The following is a 17,362-nucleotide window of genomic DNA, read 5'->3' as shown; positions in this document are numbered from 1 at the left end:
AATCAGCATCTCCTACCTCCTTCCTCTCCAGGTGGCAGGGTCTGGGTTCTACTTCTGGGATTCAGGAGTTTTTCTTACCATGGGATCACTCACTCTATGGGGGAGTTCACATCCATGTCACTGAGATCCAGTGGCCAAGCATGGGGTAGATGAGTCCCGTGGGAATGAAACTTCCTATCCATATGAAGTGATTGTCCTACGGTCACCAGACTATAGGCAGATGACACGTTAGAGATGAGCTGGCCTAACTAACCCCTGAGGTTGTAGCCTAGTCACTTTCCAAAGCCGCTATTTACTGGGACCTGGCCTTAGACCAGGGCTCTGCCCACTGCCCCAGACTTTCCACAGAAAGCTTTTCCCCCATCTTCTAGAACCAACTGGACCACTTCAGAGTTGTGACCCCTTCTATCATCTCTTTTGGGAAAATGGGGCTTTCTTTTTGTTGTGGTTGAATAGAATCTTCACAGTGTTTTTGTTGGTATTCTAAATTTAGCCCCAGTTCACGACAGGCTAGAGGGAATGGTCCCAGGAGCCTCAGAATGGGTGCCAGGGCCCCATTTGCTCTTCAGATATTGGTCTGGGGCCAACACAACCCTCCATCTCAAATTTAGTCACACCAGATAAGCCACCAGAAGCCACCAAGCAAGGGTCCATCTCTTGTGGGATTGTAGCCAGAGTCCTCCAGGAGGAAGAAACAAAAAGTGTTTGAAGACTGGTCTGACAGCACTTAGGGATGTGACAAGACTTTCTGCCAGAGTTGGAGACCCAGGGAACACTTCAGAGCCCACACCCATGTGACAGACCTGTGTGGCTCTCTGATCATATCCCCAAAGGGGTCATGTGACTAACTTTGGGGTGTGTGATGAAATCTCTCCTTCACATAGCTCCTCTGATGTCCTAGAATTCCTTTCTTAGAACCAACAAGGCTGCTCTGGCTGTGGTCCCAGATCCCCAAACACCCCCAAAGTTCTCAGGAAGTTTGCCTGAGGCTGAACACACCATACACACACACACACACACACACACACACACACACACACACACACCCCACAATCCCAAACAGTAAGGACAGTGACTGAATATTGAGTCACAAAAGGCAGGCCTGTGGGCACAGATGAGGTAAACACACAAAGCCAGATGCCAATAAGACACTAATTTGGTGGTCTGGAAGGGTCATTAATTTATTAATTAATTTAGAGAGCAAGACTAAATAAGTCCCTCAGCTAGGGGACAATGGTAATGGACAATGCTGAAGCAGCTAATAAACTATATTCCTCAGAACATACACATACATAAAAAAACACATGTACACACACTACCATCCCCCACCCGAAGTCCCCCATATCATAAACAAGTACCACCAGCCTCTCCTACATACATACCATACACCATACATGTATACCACCCCACCACACACCACAAATGCAACACACAAGTGTACGTTCACCATATATACATACATACATATAATATATACCATACACAGCACCCATCACACTTACTGCATATATCACAGACACACATCAAACATACCACAAATACACATATATAACACATATCACACACACACACACATGCACACTTCCCTTTTCTATAAGAAATGCTTGTGCAGATCATGTAAGTGACCAGAGGAGACATCGTTTAGCAGAGACCTTTGAACGTTTTCATTTCCCTTCCACCGACCTCCATCTTTCCCTGCCCAGGACAAGCCCCTTGGTTTTGGTGGCCTGTCTGCTTGTCTCCCATCTATTTCCCTGCTTTCTTACGTCAAAGAAACTGGTGGCCTGGCTAGGGAATGTCCTTTTGTTCTTCCTCAGTTTACGGGATTCCTTGCTCAAGCTGTGGGTCCCCAGCTGTTTTAGCCAGTGGCCTCACCATCAAATAGTGCCAGGAGCCTGTGTGCAGCCTTTGGATCCTAGCCCCACAGCAAGGCTTTCCAGACCCACACCTAGCCTCGGCCATGACTTACTGAGGTGAACATTTGGAAACATCTCTCAATAAAATCAAACAACATCCCATCCAGCCCTTACGCTAAAACGATGGAGCATCATTCTGGGTCGTAGACAGCTAGCAAGATGGCTCGGTGGATAAAGACTTTTGTCACATAAGCCTGACAATCTGGATTTGATCCCCAAAACCTATGTAAGCAGTGGTAGGAGAGAACCAAATATACAAAGCTGCCCTCTGACATCCATGTGCATACCAAGGCATGCATGCAGCCTCAGACACGTTTTACGTGTGTGTGTGTGTGTGTGTGTGTGTGTGTGTGTGTGTGTGTGTGTGTGTGTATTCATGTGACTGTACACCATATGTATATAGAAATCCACAGAGGCTAAAGGAAGGTGCCAGGTCCCCTGAACTAGAATTCCAGGCAACAGTAAGCCTCCTGACATGGATGCTGGGAACTGAACTCGGGTCCTCTGCAAGAGCAGCAAGTACTCTTAACCACCGAGCCATCTTTTCAGATCCACAGATACAATTTGTAAACTACAGATGATAAAAGAGTATAAGGCAGATATAACATCAACTTGGGATTCATTATTTAGCCATTTGTTAACTACTCACTGTGTCCTGGTCTACCCCAGAACTGTCCTAGACATGGAGATACGACAGATAAACAAGATGACAGTCATCTGTCCTTAGACAGGCAAACACATCATCCAGACACATAGCAGGATACGCTCATGAGATGTCAGAGGAAAGGATATTTTCATAACACTGGGTCAAGAGGTTCCAGCCCTCCAAAGCCTGAAGACAGCATTCTTCCTAGAAACTGATTGACAGCCTTGCCCTTCACCAAGCGTGAGGCTGGACCCAGCCGCTGTCCATGGTGCCCTTGGCAAATGGTCCCGCTCCTCTGACCCTTGGCTCCTTTAAGTGCGGAATTCAGTATCAGAGCCTCAACCCTCAGAGTTGCTGCTCTGGGCTTATCATTCCCCCAAGCTCATGCTTATGTCCTAACCCCTAATATGACTTTGTAGATGGAACTTTCTGGAGCTAATTACGGTTAACAGAGTTCACCAGCGGGTCCTTGTCTGATAGGTGGTTTTAGAAAAGTTCACACTCTCCTCTTCCCCTGTCTCTTTTGTCTCCCCCCCACACCTCTGCTCCACCCCCACCCAACCCCCCACACACATAGGAGGATGCAGCAGGCAGGTGGCTGTCTAAAGCCAGAAGGAGGCTCTTAATCATGGACTTCCAGCCTCCCACAGAAAGTGCTCCTTAAGCTCCAGTCTACAGTGATTTGTTATGGCGGCTAAGAAGGCCAAGGTGTCTGAGAAAGGATGGGGCCCAGCGTGGCTACACCTCAGCCAGCAGCGTCCCTGCTTCTCCTCATCATTATCCTTCACCTGAAGGGACTTTGAAACTGTGGACATCCTTCCAAATTTTCACACTTAACTTTGACAGTCATCAGGAGCAGCAAGAACATAGGAGAGAAGTTGTAAGAAAAAAAAGAGGCCAATAACCCTGCAGCACGTGGCAAGCTCCCGGGAGGAACACTGAGTGGTAAAATTATTAGGTCACCAGGCCTGCACCATCAAAGGGGATGGTAGGGCCTTGCTTTGTCCCTTTCTCTCCCTCTCTAGTTCAAAGTGTGATCACTCACGATGCCCCACCCTCACCACAGCCCAAACTCATGGAGCCACTGGATCTTGAACTTGATTTCCAGACCATGAGCCAAAATATACCTGTTTTTACTTCAAGAGTCCTGGGTCTTGTATTAAGTGTAAGCTGAATGACAGAGCCTTCAATGAGCAGGAAGCCAGTGTTGAAACTTACAGTCCACATTCCAAGATACAATCTGTCCTAGGACAAGCAGGAAGGGAGCAAGGAGTGTGCACTCCTCCTGAGAGAGGGCTGCACATGGCCAGGCCTGGTGCAAGCCTTCAGCCCTGGGGAGGTGAACAAGGAAACCTTGGCAACCACAGTGGTTCTCAGGCCTCCTGAGATGGCTGTGTCATCCCATGGCAGGACCTGTTTTGCTTCTTACGTGATCAGCCTTGTTTTTCTTCCATTTGTGAGGGGAATTCAACAATCCTAATTTTTAGATCTGGGGAACCCATTTCTGCTTTTCCAGGGGGAAATTCCTTTGGAACCAAACCCTCAGCAGCTCAGCTTTATTCTTGCAGGTCCCTTGGTTGTGGCTGCAACTGTGTTTGACTCCCAGCCCTGTGCTTCTGAACATCACGACGCTGCGTGTACAACTGGAGGCATCTTTCCTTTAGCTATCAGAGCGTTTGTCGGTGAGGCAGTGAGAAACCCACCTGCACCCCCAGAAGCTCCCCTTCATTCACCTACCTCGAATGTAAGCAAACGCAGCCAGGGAGTTGCTGACGATAACACCATCTTTCCGCACAACCCTCGATCCGCTGGGGTCCAATTTTATACCTGCAACATGCGAAGGCCACAGCTGTTCAGGGTGCAGCTGTTCTGAAAGCCCTGTTGACCTTCACCTGCACCTGCCACTCACAGACAACAAACCACTGGGCTTCTGACTAAACTGTGGAAGATTCAGAACCCTTAGTGCTGAGGCCTGGCTGTGAAATGGCCCCATGAGCTCATGTGCTGAAGACTTGGTCCCCGGCTGACAATGCTGTTTGGGAGGCCGTGGAACCTTTAGAAGATGGATCATCACTGGAGGAAGTGGGTCATGGAGGTGGGCCTTGAGGTTTATAACCTGGCCCTGCTTCTAACTGTCCTCTAGCTCTTGACTGCCCCCCTATCCTGCTGCCATGATGGACTGCATCTGCTCCTGAACCATGAGCCGACATCAAGCCCTCCTTTCTGACGTCACTTTTCTTGGGTGTTTTGTCCAGTAATGAGAAAAGCAGCTAATGCCAAAGTCATCTTTGAAAACGTCAAATGATGAAAGGAATTCAAAACACTTCAAAGTGCTAATTCCAACTTGAGGTACAGCTCATGTACCCTGCTCCAGAACAGAACACAATATTCCGTGAGAAAGGCAAAGGCATCCATCAAGCCTTTAGGAGGCTGAGTAAATAATGTCTCATCTTACCCTGGAACAGCTGTCTGCTCTGTGGACCAGAGATATGACAACCCTTAAGTTATGGAGGGAGGCGTGGATTGTTTGATGTGTGTGTCTCTCTCTCTCTCTCACACACACACACACACACACACACACACACACACACAGACACACACACACAGACAGACACACACACACACACACACACACACACACACACACACACACACACACACACACACACGTGGCTGGCCTCCTTTTGGATTCGAGGGAACTGCCTGGATGGACACTTAGCAAGTGCTGATGAGAGCCCTGGGAATATCACACAAGGCAGATGCCTCTAAGAAAGACGTAGCTCTTGGGGCTGCACTGAAGAGGGATGGGGATCCTTCAGGATCCGGTGGGAGTCATGTGAGAAAGGGAAGGGAGCTGAGATACAGAGCCTGGTAGACAGGGTGCCGTGAACCAGAATGTGGAAGGTGTTTCCAGTCTTCACCTCTAGCTTTGGGCTAAGGGTGGTTTCTGTGCCTTGGCGTTGTGTTTTCTGTAGCAGGAAGCAGATGTGGAAGCAAAGCCCAGAGTCAGTCCCCTGTGTCAGAGAGGGCCCTGGCCAGGAATTCAACCACAGACAGAGAAAAAGATACTCGGGAGAAATGTGAACGTGTACAGATTTCTTTCTTTTCAGTATTTCTTTTTTTTTTTTTTTTTTGGTTTTTCGAGACAGGGTTTCTCTGTGTAGCTTTGCGCCTTTCCTGGTACTCGCTTTGGAGACCAAGCTGGCCTCGAACTCACAGAGATCCGCCTGCCTCTGCCTCCCGAGTGCTGGGATTAAAGGCGTGCGCCACCACCGCCCGGCTCTTTTCAGTATTTCTTAAACCATACAGCACAACATGGTGTTGGCATTGTGATAAGGACTGTAAGCACCTAGAGATTCAAGCCTACAGGAGGGTTGTGTGGGCTCTGCGCAAACACTGGGCTGTTTTATTTAAGGGACTTGAACACCTGCTGGTTTGAGCATGTATGGAAAGTTCTAGAATCTACCTCTAAGACACAGATGGACACCTATACTTTACTTTCATAACTGGGGACAGGCATAATAAGTAAAATAAAATAACACAAAACAAAACCCTTGCTACCCAAAATTAGCATCTTTTGTATTCTATGGGATCTGCACAGTTTCTGTCAGGAACTCAGCAGGCTAAATTTGTTCTAGATGTCATTAACAAAAAACATTTCAGATAAGTTCAAGGCCAACCTGGTCTACAGAGCAAGTTCCCAGAAAGCCAAGGCTACACAGAGAAACCCTGTCTCGAAAAACCAAAACCAACCAACCAAACAAAAGGATAAAAGTACTTGCTGTTAAAACAGCCTGATGGTGTGAGTTCACCCCCCAGGACTCACCGAGTGGAAGGAGAGAACGGACTCCTGTAAGTTACTCTCTGGTCCCCGTCCTCGCTTCCATACCCACTTACATACACACACCCACAAATAATAAATGTTAAAAAGTAAAATCAAAGTATCTACGTCCCTATTTATATAAGTTAGGTGGGAAGTAGAGGGAGAAAGTGACCTTGAGGGGCTGGCAAGGTCAGTTGGCTCTGGTCCCCAGCTTTGCCACAAGCTCCTATATCACCAAGAACCCAGGTTGTTTCTGAGAAAATGTGCTGTTCCAAGTGGTTTTATTATTATTGTCTTTTAGGAAGAAGAAGGGGAACGGAAGAGAATGGGGTAAACCTATTCTCCTTGTGATTTCTATTCTTTTTTGAAGCCACATGCTGGCTGCTGTGTGTAAGTGTCGGCCACGCCCTGTTGGTATCAGCGGAGCAGCCGGACACCTCCGGCCCTTACACTCCAGCCCTGTGCGCCTGACTGTGCTCAGGGGCTGGTTAACTTCACTTCGAAGGAAATGCTGGGAGTAAGCCATAAAAATTACCGTATTCATCATCTTTCTTCAGAGAAGGGTTTAAATTAGCAATGGATGGATCAACCGCTGTGAGTATGTTCTTGGGAACTAAAAACCAAAAAGAAGCATTTTAAATATGTGGTATATTAAAAACACCTTTGCATTTAATATATATTCAAGGTACAATGTAGAGAAAGAGCTGCAAAATACTTTTCAGATTACTTACTGCCTCTCTCTCTCTCTCTCTCTCTCTCTCTCTCTCTCTCTCTCTCTCTCTCTCACACACACACACACACACACACACACACACACACACACACACACACACACACGGCAATATGAGATCATCAAATGCCCAAGAAATCTTAGGCACACATTTGCAGTATTTTCTAAGGAGCTGGCATTCCAGAGATGGCTCAGAGATTAACAGTGTGTCTGATGCTGCAGAGGACCCAAGTGTGTTCCCAGCACCACACTGGGTAGCTTACAACTGCCCGTAAGTGCAGCTCCAGGGACCCACCTCCCTTTTATGGTCTCTTCAGGCACCTACATGCACATACCTCTGCACAAACACATGCACATACATATTTAATATAAAACCAATATTTTCTTTTAAAGGCTCCTGAAGCTGGGCAAGCTGGGGTAGCAGGGCTTCAAGTTTGAAGCTAGCTGGGGTGACACAGCAAGACCCCGTCTCAAACAAAACAAGTGAGGAAAATAAATAAACCACGGACCACTCATCTAATGGAAAATGTTAGTAATAAAAAGAAAGCAAGACTGAATCTCAAAACAGCATGCTCCATGGGAGAAGCCGGTCACCAAAAACCATCTGTGGCATAATTCTATTTATAGGAACTGCCTAGAAAAGGTAAATCTAGAGACAGAAATTGATTAGTGGTTCCTTAGGATGGACAGGGTGCAGAGCACGGGAAACTTGGGGAGGAGGCCGTGAAACCGAGGGCACAGTGGCACAGATTTAGGTGTACTGAAGTCTACTCTCACAGTGGGTGGAGGTCGGTCTGGAAGAATGCCTCAGAAAGCTGTTGGGGGGATCCGAACATGTCAGAGATTACAGTAAAATAAAATGACTAGACAGGACCCCCTCCACCCCCTTTCTGCTCCTACTCAGCCTTTTCTCTGAACTTTTTCCTCCCTTCATCCTAAACCTAGAGGAGCTAGCAATCTGGGTTCACGTGGCTCACTAGATAGAAGAAAGGATGATTCGTGGGAGAAGGACCAAGTTCAAGGTCATCCTTGGCTACATAGGGGGTTCAGGACTAGCCTGAGATAGAGAGATAGAGAGAGAGAGAGAGAGAGAGAGAGAGAGAGAGAGAGAGAGAGAGAGAGAGAGAGAGTTATAAAGGTGAAACACACTGCTGCCAACTGGGAGAAGGGAGAGGATGCCAAGTATTCTAGCTGCAGAAAATTGCTTATTTTCATTTTTGCCTCAGCCCAGATGATATCTGGGAAGTGGCAACAGGAAGTAGAAATGAAGCCAACACAAACGAGGCGAGATCCGCAGAATGGCTTTCACACAGACCCTGTAAGTCATCTCCAGCTACAAGAAAACCTCACTTCCTTCTCCGAGGGCTTAACTAGATCCTTCTGGAGACATCCCAGGACCAACATGCAGAGAACAGCCCCAAGCCGTGAACCTCCCAGTCCAGGAGACCCTGGCGCCTTTGTGCCTGTCAAGGATGAGGGCGGCTTTCCGGAGACCCACCAGAGGTGCATGAGAGACACTCTTGGCCGGCTACAGGACACGGCACTAAACCTAGGAACACAGTAGCACCAGAACACATGCTATCTAGTTCAAGAACCTCTTGCTCATTCTGGGCTCAAAGAACACGCTCCCTGATTCCCTGGCAGCAGTAAAACCCTAGATGTCTTGTCTTTCCCTGCCAGAAGTGGCCTTGCTTTCTCAGGTCTGTCTCTTGGCTTAGTCTCAAAATGTGATGAGACAAGGCTTCTGACTCTCTGGGAATAGCAGAGGCCGTATAGATTCAAAATTGTAGAGAGAAGCTCAGAGAAGAAGGATATTCTGGAATGAGCTTTGTTAATAACCAACAGACCATGTAGCTGTGAAACATAGGTTACCTAGGAAGCCTGCCTGCTGAGTATGTGAACATGGTACATGCCTGTAATTCTAGCACCTGGGAGGCAGACAGGAGGATCAAAACTTCAGTCAGCTCTGACTGTATAGTAACTTTAAGGCCACCCTGGACTCCATGAGACCCTGTTTTTACAAAGGTTCTTCATCCAGATCCCTCAGTAGTTGGATGAGGTTTCTAGCACAACAATTAGGGTGTTTGGCCATCCCATCACCAGAGTAGGTCAGTTCGGGCTGTCTCTCGACCATTGCCGGCAGTCTGTTGTGTGGGTATCTTTGTGGATTTCTGTGGGCCTCTCTAGCACTTTGCTTCTTCCTGTTCTCATGTGGTCTTTATTTACCATGGTCTCCTATTCCTTGTTCTCCCTCTCTGTTGTTGATCCAGCTGGGATCTCCCGCTCCCCCAAGCTCTCTTTCCCTCGACCCTCGCCTTTCATTACCCCCACTCATGTCCAGGCTGTTCATGTAGATCTCATTCCATTTCTCTGTCATTGGGCGATCCCTGTGTCTTTCTTGGGGTCCTGTTTTCCGGGTAGCCTCCCTGGTGATGTGAGTAGCAGACAATTCATCCTTGTTTCATGTCTAGTATCCTGCTATGAGTGAGTACATACCATGTTTGTCTTTCTGGATGCAGAGATCCATGACTAGGCCCTGGGTGGATCTCTGGGAGTCCAATTAACGAGAATGAGGAGGGTTTATATGAGCGAGAATTGTTGAGACCAAGGTTGGATAAAGCACAGGGACAAATAGCCAAATGAATGGAAACACATGAACTATGAACCAATGGCTGAGGGGTCCACACTGGATCAGGCCCCCCGAATGGGTGAGACAGTTGATTGGCTTGATCTGTTTGGGAGGCATCCAGGCAGTGGGACCAGATCTTGTGCTCATTGCATGAGTTGGCTGTTTGAAACCTGGGGCCTATGCAGGATTGTTTGGCTCGGCCTGGGAGGAGGGGACTAGACCTACCTGGACTGAGTCTACCAGGTTGACCTCAGTCTGTGGGGAAGGCTTTGCCCTGGAGGAGATGGGAATGGGGGGGGGGGCGTTGGGGGGAAGGTGAGGGGGACGGGAGGGGGGAGAACAAGGGAATCCGTGACCGATATGTAGAACTGAATTGTATTGCAAAATAAATTAAAATAAATTAAAAAAAAAAAAAGAGAAAAAAAAAAAAAAAAAAAACAAAGGTTCTTCAAACTGGTTCCGAATGGATTAGGGTGATGACGATGTTCTTAAACTGCCAATGGGAATGGGTGCATAATTCCATGGATAGTCTAAAAACCATAGACTGTGTGTTTGACCAGGCACTCTGCAATCATATCTCAATAAAGCTGTTTCAATAACCAAAGCCTAATGAACGATATTCTTCGCAGGAGGTATCAAGTTCTTCATTGTTGGGATTCCCCATTTCCTTTCACCTCCATGCTCATTTCAGAACAACAACCAATGTGTCCAGATTACGGATGGGACCACCACAGTATCCTGAAATCGGCCGCTGATGCTCATTTCAGAACAACCAATATATCAAGATTATAGATGGGACCACCACAGTACCCCCAAAACAGCTGCTGACTCGCTATTTAACAGCTGCCTGAAGACAGAATCCAAATAGAGCAGGGAATTCCCTTCCTTCTGAAGACCCCAGAACAGCACACGGGCTGCTGTAAGAAGCCTGTGGAAGCCTGTGCTGCATTGCATCCATGCTGAGGGCGTGCAGATAAAACAGCTGCTGGCAGCCTAGGGGCCCAGTCATTTAGGGGCTCCAGATGGCACTGGAAGCCGAACAATACTTGTGTGAACTCACACACCACCAGTACATTTCAGGGCTTCCTAAGAACCGAGACAGAAATGGTTCGTTCTCAGCGACCTCAACTGTGTCCCCGGTTGCTCGTTCTATCCCTACTCACCCCATCCACTGCCAATCTGATTACCTGATGTGCTCCTGAAACCATTTTAGCCAGAGAAAATCCTACCGCTTATCTGATGTGAATGCCATGAACAAGGATAAATGAGAGAAAAGGTCTGGGGTGTATGAGGCGACTCAGCAGTAACCAGCTGAGTCGTGGGGTTCTGTCAGCAGCCAAGTGGGGGGTGGCGCCCTTAGTGGCGAGCACCTATGTTAATGGACTCTAAAAAGTGTCTGTTCCTTTGATTTCAGCTAAAACCATTCTGGGAAAGAGATGTTGTGGACAACCAAAAGTATTCCTGTCTGTCATTATCAATATTGCTGTTGTTTTGAGATAGGGACTTCTATGGAGCCCAGGCCAGCCCTTGAATTCCCAGCACTCCTTCTGCCCGCCTCAGCCTCCTGAAAGCTGGGGTTGCAGGTGTGCCCTGCTATGCCCGCTTCCTGTCTGCCACCTTCATGACACGAACGCCCGAGGAGTCTTCGTCCACCACTTTCACCTTTTAAAATGTCTACCCCAGGATTCTGAGCTAAACTCAGGAATGTTTCAGCTATCTTTCCTGCTTGCACTGTGAACTCTAACTGAGCATGCTCAGTACTGTGGACTGCCCCCGACGTGTTTTCCAAGACGTGCAAGCTGGAATGACTCTAGTTAAGTACTCCTTACTTGCTGCAGGAAGTAAACCTCTCTCCATTCTTCCATCTTTCGGTTGTGCTTATTGGTCACGCACTGCCTACTGTGTGCAACTCAAGTGTCACACACACTCCTGTTTGCATAGGGCAACCGTTTCCCTAACAGGCATGTGCTCATGGAGCCGGTTGAGGGTTTATTCTTACCACATGCGTAGGCAACAGTGAGGTATTTTCTCACCCCTGGAAGACAGGGGCTTCCGAAGTGGTAATTATCAACGAGGACCTTACATCTCTGCTTCCCGTAGCACCTCCTGGACAGGACTTGTAAAGCTGTGTAGGACAGGCAGTCTGGAAGGGAAGGGGCAGTGAGAGCGTCAGGCTGGTCTCCACTGGTCTCCGCACAGCTGTTAGCACTTGCTATACATAGATGCACTGAGCTGAACTTCCAGTCAAACAGACTGCTTCTCTGCTAATCTAGCTCATGGAATCTCCCAAGATGCTCTGCACCAGCTTGGCCATTAGCCTTCAGGAAGCCCTGAGCTTGGCCTAAGGACCTGCCATCACCACTTTGAAATTCTGATGTCGTCTTTGTCAAAGCCCCTGGATGTTTTTGCCTTGCCCTGGGCTTTGTGCATCTGTAATTGGCCATGGACACAGAGCCCTGAATGAGGCTCTTACTTCATGACCACTGCGCTTTGAAAATGTTTCCTGGTTTAAGACTTTTTTCTACACAACCTCAAGCTCCATGTGGGAAAATGTCTACTTTGTTCATCGTCTAATTCCCACTGTCTGGCACACTAGGGTGATATGTTATCTGTGTCCCCCAATAAAGTTTATCTGAGGGTCAGAGGACAGAGCCAGCCACTATAGTGAAGGTAGAGGTCAGGCAATGGCAGCACACGCCTTTAATCCTATCACTTGGAAGGCAGAGATCCGTCTGGATCTCTGTGAGTTCAAAGCCACACTGGGAACTGAGCCAGGCATGGTGGTACATACCTTTAATCCCAGCACTAACCATAAAGGTCTGGAGGTCTGTACAGACAGACAGGAAGTGATAGAGCTGGGCAGGAAGAGGAAGTTATGTAGCTGGGTGGAGAAAGGAAATGAGATGGCAGAACAGAAAGGCATATAGGCATGGGTAGACAGGAAGTAGCTCTCTTTGGAGACTGAGGATCTCCAAGTGGTGAGAACGTGGCTGACTTCTTTCTGCTTTTCTGATCTCTTGGTTTTAACTCCAATATCTGGCTCTGGGTTTTTATTAATAAGACCGTTTAGCAATTCATCTACAGGCCCACCTTAGGACCCCAGTGAGCAACTGATAACAGATGGAAGAGTGAACAGCAAGCACAAGATCACACCATCATTAGCAGGGAAGGATTAGCTACTCTGTTTTGGTGTTTCCCCACAGAGGTTCATGTGTTGGGGGCTGAGATGGCTCAGCACTTAAGAGCACCTGCTGCTCTTCCAGGGGATCTGGGTTGTTCCCAGCACCCACTCGGAACAGCTCACAGCTGCCTGTAAACCCAGGGGAATCTGGTGTCGTCTTCTGTCCTCCAAGGGTGAACCATGCAAACACTGGGAGGAGGGGACAGGTGAGTCTCTGGTGCTCACTGGCCAGCCAGCCTCACTCGCTTAGTGAGCTCCAGGCCTGGGAGACACCCGTCTGAAGAAACAAGCTAGATAGGTTGACCTCTGGCCCATACACACACATGCACACATGTGCATTCTCACACACACATGTACATGTGCCCCTGCATACACACAGGCACACACATATACACATAAAAAATAACAGAAGACTTGAAGCAGGCTGCCGGCTCTGCCTCCTCTTGTGATGCCCTGTGCTGTGACAAATGCAAGCACTCGGATGCTGATGGGAAGCCAGGGCCACACTCTTGGATTTCTCAGCCCTCGCAACTTTGAGCTAAATAAACTCCTATTCTTTACTAGTTCCTTGGTTTCTGCTCTTTAATAACAACAGAACACTGACCACGGCTACAATCACAGACTGGTGCGTCTGCCACGGTTAAGATTCCACACGATTTCAGCAGCAGGGAAACACAGTAGTCTCTAAGAGTACAGCGTCAGGTTGGCCCCTGTCCTTCCAAAGCCTCAGTTTCCCTACCTGGACAACAATGCACTGGCACATGGGCCAGTGTGATCATCAGCTGACACCCCTCATGGACAGTATCTAGTGTTAGCACCCAGGGGACCTGGTTACCATCACTGTCATGAAGCCACCTGGTGTTAGACGTCACTACAGTCTGGCTCTCAAATGTCCTCCCATAGCCTCCCCAACTTGGTGCTCGTAGGAGGTAGACAAGCCTAGTGAAAAGTCCTCCAGGCATCAAAGGCATGACTGTAGCTAGAGTTTTCCTGCCTGGCCCACAGTCAGGACAAATCTCTGACACCCGCCAGTCCCACAGCCACTCAAACCCGACCAAGTAAACACAGAGACTTATATTGGTTACAAACTGTATGGCCATGGCAGGCTTCTTGCTAAGTGTTCTTACAGCTTAAATTAATCCATTTCCATTAATCTATACCTTGCCACATGGCTCATGGCTTACCGGCATCTTCACATGCTGTTTGTCATCATGGCGGCTGGCAGTGTCTCTCTGACTCAGCCTTCCACTTCCCAGCTCTATTCTCCTCCTTGTCCCACCTATACTTCCTGCCTGGCCACTGGCCAATCAGTGATTTATTTACTGACCAATCAGCAACACACTTGCCATACAGAACATCCCACAGCACATGACCTTGGTGGAGGTGCTGGCCCCTGGCCCCCTCCTCTTCCTCCCTTTTTGGTGTTCTGGTCATGAAGTGAGAACTTGGCTGAACCACACTCCCACCATGACGTGCTCCTCACCACAGGCCCCAAAGTGTGAGAGCCAACCAATCATGGACCGAAACCTCTGAAAACACAAGTCAACATAAACCTCCCTTCTTTGTGTGTTGATGACCTCAGGTGTTTTGTGACAGTACCAGAACGCTGGCTGGCAGGAGGGAAAGCGGTGTTTGTGACAACGACCAATGTGGCTTCCACAGCCTTGGTCTACACTGTCTGCCTTCTTTGTTCCTGTGAAGGGAAAACAAGTATGCGATACATTCTCAACTAAGGCTTGAAACAGAGGTGTGGAGGGAAGTGAATGGGAATCACAAAGATGGCAGAGGCCATTTGATTAGTAGGGAAGAGTAGATTCATCACCCCAACATACTTAATTTAAGGTTATTCACAACATCTTGAGAATTAACATGGTTTTAAAATGGAAGAGTATATGTGAACTTGCTTGGTTTTAAAACAAACAACTTTTATGAGATAGTGTCTCATTCTGTAGCCCAGGTTAGACTTGAACTTGTGGCAATCCTCCTGACTCAGTCTCCTAAACACCAAGATTATAAGTGTGAGTCATTCTTGGTAGCTTCCTTAATGAGTTCTATTTGTTTCATCTTTGAGACAAAATCTCATTGTCTATGCCAAGCTAGATTAGAACTGGTGATCCCCCTGCCTCAGCTTCCTTAATCTTGGGCTTCAGTTCCTTAAATGCAAAAATGAAATCTGTGTTGAAATAGAAGCCAGTGTTTGAGAGTCTTGGGGTATGTTTTTAAAAATGTAAAGGTTTCTGCAATAGTATTCAGACTACTCCTGGTATAACTTAGCTTTCCCCAGACACTTTGGAGAGTTTATCCTTTCAACATTCTCCCATTTTACTTTCTTACTGCTTTGTGGGTGCATAAGGCTGGGTAGATATGTTTTTGTTGTCTTCAGAAACTTCATTATTATTTAGGCTTCTGAGCTGAGAACATTTACCAGTTTAAAAAAAAAAAAACTGTTCAAGGGCTGGAGAAATGGGTCCACCCTAAGTTTGGTTTCCAGACCTACACAGAGACCCTGACACCCACTTCTGGTCTTCTCGGGTACTGTACACACATATGGCACACGCACACGCACACACACACATGCACACACGCACGCGCACACATGCACACACACAAATAGAATCTTCTTTAAAAAGTTCTATTTCTTCTAAGCCACAATTTGTATGTATACACCAGACTAAAACCAGCCCCATGCCCTCTGACCTCTCTAAGTAGGAAAGTCCGTGACTCTCCAGGGAACGCAGATGGGTCTAGTCCCTGCAGAAGTTGCCTGTACAGGGGAGACTGTGTCTGTGTGAGTTTCAAAATTTGTCTTAGAAATCTAAGGTTTTAAAATACAACTCTTTTTTTTTTCTTTTTATGAAATATATGTGAGCTCATATTTTAAAATATGAACACTGGAGAGAAAAATTCCCCAGCAAACCTTGCTCTTTGGGAAGGAAATCCTCCTGAGCTTGTTAACCTGTCTGAGCTGGGTGTGGGTGCACACACCTGGGAGGTGTGGACAAGAGGATCAGGAATCTGTGACCCTTTTTCAAAACGGAAGAGGGACTAGAGAGATGGACCAGCAGTTAAGAGCGCTTGCTGCTCTTGGAGAGAACCTGGTTGTGTTCCCGGCACTCACACAGTAGCTCACAATTGCCTGTAATTCCAGTTCCAGGAAATCTAATGTCGCCTTCTTCTGACCTTCATAGGCACAAGGCACATGCGTACATATACGCAAGCAAAACACTCATGCACATAAACTAAAGTAAATAAATCCAAAACTTTTTAAAAGAACATCCTTTTGCCACATTTCTCTGTCAATGGTGTCACACACACTTAACTTTGTGTGTGGCTCTTCCCTTCTATTAATATATTTGCAAACATGTAAACATAAGCCTTATTTTCAGATTTTTATTTTTAATTATGTATATGTATGTAGGTCAGTGTGTGTGTGTTTGTGTGTGTGTGTGTGTGTGTGTGTGTGTGTGTGTGTGTGTGTGTGTACGAATGCTGGCACCTGCGGAGGTCAGAGGTCTTGGGATGGTCCAGGAGCTGGTGTCACAGGTGGTTGAAAATCTAGTTTGGGTCCTTGGCCAAAGCAGTGCATGCTTTTAACCACTGAGCCATCTCTCCAATCCCATTTTAAGTGCTTCGTCTGCTTGCAACATCCTGTGGGACACTTTTTTTCCCATTTTTTTTAACACAATAAGCAATGTCTCATTGAACTCCTTTAGAACTAAATATTTGTATGCAAATATGGGACTTTCCATGGGACTTCTTGGTCATAGATTGCTCTGTCAAAGAGTGCCAGAACATGAACTCTGTGACACACTGACAAGCTATTATTTAGGGAAATGGCACCATTGTGTACTGCTGATGGAAATGAATGTTCTAGAAAGCTTATGCTTCTTAAAGCTATGAAGAAATAGATGCCTGACCATTTTTGGGGAGGGGATTGTTATTAGTGTTTTTTTGAGCCAGGGTCTCATGTTGCCCACGACATCAACATGGCTTTGAACTTCTGCTCCTCCGGCCTCGTCTCCCCAAGTACTGGTATTATAGACATGCATCACCATGCCCAGTTTATGCAATGCTGGGATCAAACCCAGAGCCTGGTGCATGCTAGGTAAGCACTCTCCCAACTGAGCTACATCCTCAGTCCAGCCTGAACATAGTCTTTTTTTTTTTTCCGGAGCTGAGGACCGAACCCAGGGCCTTGTGCTTGCTAGGCAAGCACTCTACCACTGAGTTAAATCTCCAACCCCCTGAACATAGTCTTAAAGACTAATAGAAGATAGAAACAACTTCCCAGGTCTAAGATATGAGGACCCCTGCTGATAGACTCTGAGCACACTCCATACTTTAGTGAGAGAACTTACCTTGCCTCAAAGACTTTTCTTTGTCACCAGAGTATTTATCTTAGCCGTGACTTCAGGAAGTGGCCAAGGTAATTCAGGG

The 17,362-nt window shown here is 47.2% G+C and overlaps 1 protein-coding gene across 5 annotated transcripts in view; it reads right to left on the bottom strand.

Moving 5' to 3' along the window:
* Eva1c (eva-1 homolog C) overlaps positions 1–17,362 on the bottom strand; it is a 73,279-nt gene that overhangs the window by 2,466 nt on the left and 53,451 nt on the right. For 3 of the 5 annotated variants that reach the window (XM_052741119.1, XM_052741122.1, XM_052741117.1), the window contains 3 exons: positions 11,744–11,887; positions 6,921–6,998; positions 4,300–4,389 (listed from right to left, as the gene is read on the bottom strand). In XM_052741119.1, coding sequence (XP_052597079.1) covers positions 4,300–4,389; positions 6,921–6,998; positions 11,744–11,887 — 312 coding nt within the window. The remainder of the gene's footprint in view (positions 1–4,299; positions 4,390–6,920; positions 6,999–11,743; positions 11,888–17,362) is intronic. The other 2 variants (XM_052741120.1, XM_052741121.1) reach the window with 2 other exon arrangements.

This window comes from Peromyscus californicus, unplaced genomic scaffold (assembly GCF_007827085.1).
Source record: "Peromyscus californicus insignis strain IS unplaced genomic scaffold, ASM782708v3 Scaffold_16__1_contigs__length_79575227, whole genome shotgun sequence".
NCBI lineage: Eukaryota > Metazoa > Chordata > Mammalia > Rodentia > Cricetidae > Peromyscus > Peromyscus californicus.
Note: the sequence above shows the minus strand (reverse complement) of the source record. Positions and strands in the feature narration are given on the sequence as shown.